Raw genomic sequence first — 4,298 nt, forward strand, 5'->3', positions numbered from 1 at the left:
CACCGACCTGAAGCTGCAAAATACAGCCTCTGTCTCACCCCAACGACACCTTCACTGTAATTACGAGGATGAGTGTGAGAGAGGTCAGATGGACACGCAGGCCTCGTGTGTGCATGAGCCCAAAGTGACATTATAGAGTGTGCAACATCTGAACAAACTGTTTGATCACATAAATAAATGCATAAATGTCTCTTTTTTTTAGTGGTTCACACACGCTTTCTGAAATTAAAACACTTTCCAACCCAACTTCAAGGAATATACAAGGAACTTGACTCTGGTATTTTGTTGCTCTCAATGACCTTACACACAGTTTTCCAATAAAAATGTACAGAAAGATGGATAGAAATAGACATTGCTGTTAAAAAGCTGAGCAAAAATCGGTTGAAAAAAATAAATATAGAGCTATTATGCACATATAAGTAGGAGACAAAATGTCTGCAAAGATGAAGCAACTGGTTCGTTAAGTGTTTTGTCATGGTCAGCACCAACAACAGCAGAATATATTAGTTAAAAAAGGGTCTTTTCATGAAATGCCATGGATCATGTGGGCATCAGCCTCCTTGAGCATGACTGACGCTCAAACTTTCCAAGGTGTTATCTTAAAATGAAATGAAGATAAACACTTGCAACTTAAGGTTTTTGGCAACATTAATTACTATTAGCCTCCTAAGTATAAACCCTTGCAATCTCAACGTTATTTAATAAATATATTTGAAAACAAATTACCTTTTCTTTTGCAAACACGATTTCGGGAAATTAAAACACTTTCCAAACCAACTCAAAGCCATACAGGTGCTATCTTATACTGTATTAGCTCAATAATTAGCACAATCTCAATGTAAAGACATGGTAAAATAAAGAAAAGCAACTTTTTTTGGCAACATTAATTACTATTAGCCTCCTAAGTATAAACCCTAACAGGCGCAGCAATCTCAACGTTATTTAATAAATATATTTCCAAACAAATTACCTTTTTTTTTGCAAAACGAAATTTATTCTTGTTGAAAAACAAACTGTGTAAAAATATCACACTTCAATTACACAAACTTGCCAAAAAAAATGTACAATGTTTAATTACTGAAATAAACACACACTGCATATTATTATTATTATTATTATAAATGTATGACTTTGCTCTCTTGTGTTTTTTTCTTTTAATACAAAGTTCAAATCAAAACCATTAAAAAAAAAAGTTTTGATTTCTCCAAACTAAATTAAAAAAAACAAAACATGGATGTGTTTTTAACACAAATACATTATTATTATCAGCCTATTTTTCAAAAACATGTGATCATTTATAACCTGTCCATTAAGTCGTTATCCTGAGACGCCCTAAAAACAGTGACTGAAACGAATTGATGGAAAATACAAGTGGTCAAAAAGTCTGAAAATAATGAACATAAATATATATATTTTTTAAAAACAGCATGAATATATAGGCACAAATAGTGTTTTCTTTTTTTTTATGTCCATCATTCAGCTGCAAAAAACAAACATACAAAAATAATCCTACCTTCAAAGAGGGGGTGTTTTTGTTGCTGTTTTGTTTTTTTAAGTTTCTTGAAAAAGTTTTGTTAAGACATTTTTTAACAGTCGCTCAGAAGTCTGTTGGTGTTGGTGTTGGTGTTGGGAAAGTTTTCTACTGGGTGTAAAACTGGAGGCCCCAGAGAGGATGGAGAAGTCCTGGAGGGGCTCATAGACCCTCCTATGATGCTCTCTATGGAGAAAGGAGACCTCTGCACAGGAGAGCTGGACTTGTGCACCGGTGCTGTTGCAGCATGCACGCTGGCTGCTGCAGCCTGCAGACTGGAGCTGATCTGCGGGTAAAACCTACTCCTGCAGTCCGTGGTGGTGGTGTGCATCAAAGACGGTGCAGGGATAAGGGTTTGTGCGTGTGCATGTGCATGCCTGGAGTGCTGTTGTTGCTGCTGCAATGCAAAAAGTGCATTGTGCGTGTGGTAGGACTGCAGCTGGATGCCATATCCTCCGCAGCCGTACGGTCCGTACCCGTACGCAGCTGCAGCGGCTGCGGGGATAAAGCCTCCGTGTTCCCGCAGCAGCAAGTCCTGCGCCTGCTGCCTCTTGAAGCGCTTCCTCCTGCGCAGAAAGCTCCCGTTGTCGAACATATCTGCAGACTCCGGATCCAAGGTCCAGTAGTTGCCTTTACCTGGGTTCCCTGGCTCTCTGGGGATCTTCACGAAGCAGTCATTTAGAGACAAGTTGTGTCTGATGGAGTTCTGCCATGCTGGGAACTTCTCTCTGTAGTAAGGGAAACGGTTGCTGATGAAGTCGCAGATCTCGCTCAGAGTGAGGCGCTTCTTGGGGCTCTGCAGGATGGCCATGGTGATTAAGGCGATGTAGGAGTAAGGAGGCTTCACCAGGGTGTTCTTGCACGCAGGCTTGTTGTAGGAGGATGAGGTGGAGGTGTCCAGAGGAAGAGGAGGAGAGGAACCGTGCAGCTGTGCCACCTCGTCCACGTAGGAGGAGCGCGTCTGGTTGTCTCCATCTCCATCTCCATCTTCTCCCACCACGTCTATGTCGGTCTCTTCCGAAAGGATGGAGGCATCCGACATCTCTGAGCTCAGAGTCATGGCTCCACCACACCACACAGCCGTGCGCTCCAGATGAGGAAGATGATGAGATGCGCAAAAGCTCTCTCTCTCTCTCTCTCTTCAGCAACTCATATACCCTGTTTGCTCGCTATTTCCATATGTTTTCAGGGTTTTTTTATTCGCCGACTAAACGAACAGTCCCGTTGATGCTTTACTGAGGGATAAAATGTGCCGGCAAACGGGCCAAACCTTGAATCACATAGTGGGCGGATCTTCTCCTGGTTTTTATACCACCGCCCTGATCACATGGGTGGAGGAAACAAGCGCACACACACACAGTCACATGATATTGATCTTGCCCAGTTAGGTTTTTGTTTTTTTTATGTTTTTTTTTTTTAAGTTTTCTTTATTTATTTTTTTATTTTTTATTTATTTCATTTTTTTTTTCTCCATTTAGTTTTATACATATTTCATTTTATTCTATTTTGTTATGATGAAAAGGAAGAAAAGAAAAGAGAAAAAAGGGGAAAAAACATGATATTGATCTTGCCCAGTTATATTGGCTTTTTTTAAAGTGTTTTTTTTAAAGTTTTCTTTATTTATTTTCTTTATTTTCTTTATTTTCTTTATTCATTTCTTTATTTCTTTATTTCTTTTTTATTTCTTTAATTTATTTTTCTCTCCATTTTGTGTTATCCATATCTAATTTTATTTTATTTTGTTATGAGGAAAAGGAAGAAAAATAAAAAAAATAAGGAAAAAATAAATAAATAAATATAAAGAAAAAAAGAAGAAGGAAAAAAAATATTTAAAAAAATATATAATAAAAAATAATATATAAAAAACAAATATATATATATATATATATATATATATATATAAAGAAAAAAACAACTCCTCAACTGGCGGGCCATGATGCCTCAACACCAACTGGGCTCCTCCTCCATCTCCTCTCTCCTCCCTCCAACGATTTCCTAACTATGGATAGAAAAGGGCATAAACCCTGAGCTATCAAACCAGGCTCACGAATTTACGACGACATGGGGACGAAACGTCACCGAGGCAAAATGAGAAGAGAGAGAAAAAATGAAATAACACAAAAGGTCTTTGAAAATTAACTGTGAGTGGTTTAAAAAAAAAAAAAAAAAAAAAGTTTGGTGTGGCCTACATCTTTTTTTGTGGTGGCCTGTAGTCTGCATTAATCTGGAGTTTTTATTCCACCACAGAGTTTTGCGCAAAAATAGATGCTGGAAGATAAAAAAACATCTTTAGGAAAGTCTAATTACTAGTTGTTAAGATCGAAGCATATCTTGACAATCGTTTTATTTATTTATGCTTATTAAAGGAGCATATTTTCATTTTTAATGTCCAGAAACAACACATCAAAATACTTTTAATTTTTTTTTCTGCAGAAATATAAAATTATAATATAAATATATATAAAAATATATAAATATTAGCTTTTATTCCACCACAGTGTTTTGCGCAAAAATAGATGCTGGGAGATAAAAAAAAACATCTTTAGGAAAGTCTAATTACTGGTGTGGCCACTGCTAAGATCGAAGCATATCTTGACAATTGTTTAATTTATTTAGGGTTATTAAAGGAGCATATTTTAATTTTTAATGTACAGAAACAAGACATCCAAATACTTGGGATTTAAGAAAAAAAAAAAAAAGGTTTCTGTAGGAATATAATTCTTGACAATCGTTTTATTTGTTTAGGCTTATTAAAGGAGCATATTTT

The 4,298-nt window shown here is 36.6% G+C and overlaps 1 protein-coding gene across 1 annotated transcript; it reads right to left on the minus strand.

Annotated features, from left to right (window-relative positions):
* Positions 1 to 971: 971 nt before the first annotated feature.
* On the minus strand, positions 972 to 2,817 carry foxd1 (forkhead box D1). The gene has a single exon (XM_074617999.1). The coding sequence runs from the start codon at positions 2,589 to 2,591 to the stop codon at positions 1,587 to 1,589; it is 1,005 nt and encodes a 334-aa protein (XP_074474100.1). The 5' UTR covers positions 2,592 to 2,817; the 3' UTR covers positions 972 to 1,586.
* Between the last annotated feature and the right edge of the window lie 1,481 nt (positions 2,818 to 4,298).

The sequence above is a fragment of the Sebastes fasciatus genome, chromosome 19 (assembly GCF_043250625.1).
Source record: "Sebastes fasciatus isolate fSebFas1 chromosome 19, fSebFas1.pri, whole genome shotgun sequence".
In the NCBI taxonomy this organism is placed as follows: domain Eukaryota; kingdom Metazoa; phylum Chordata; class Actinopteri; order Perciformes; family Sebastidae; genus Sebastes; species Sebastes fasciatus.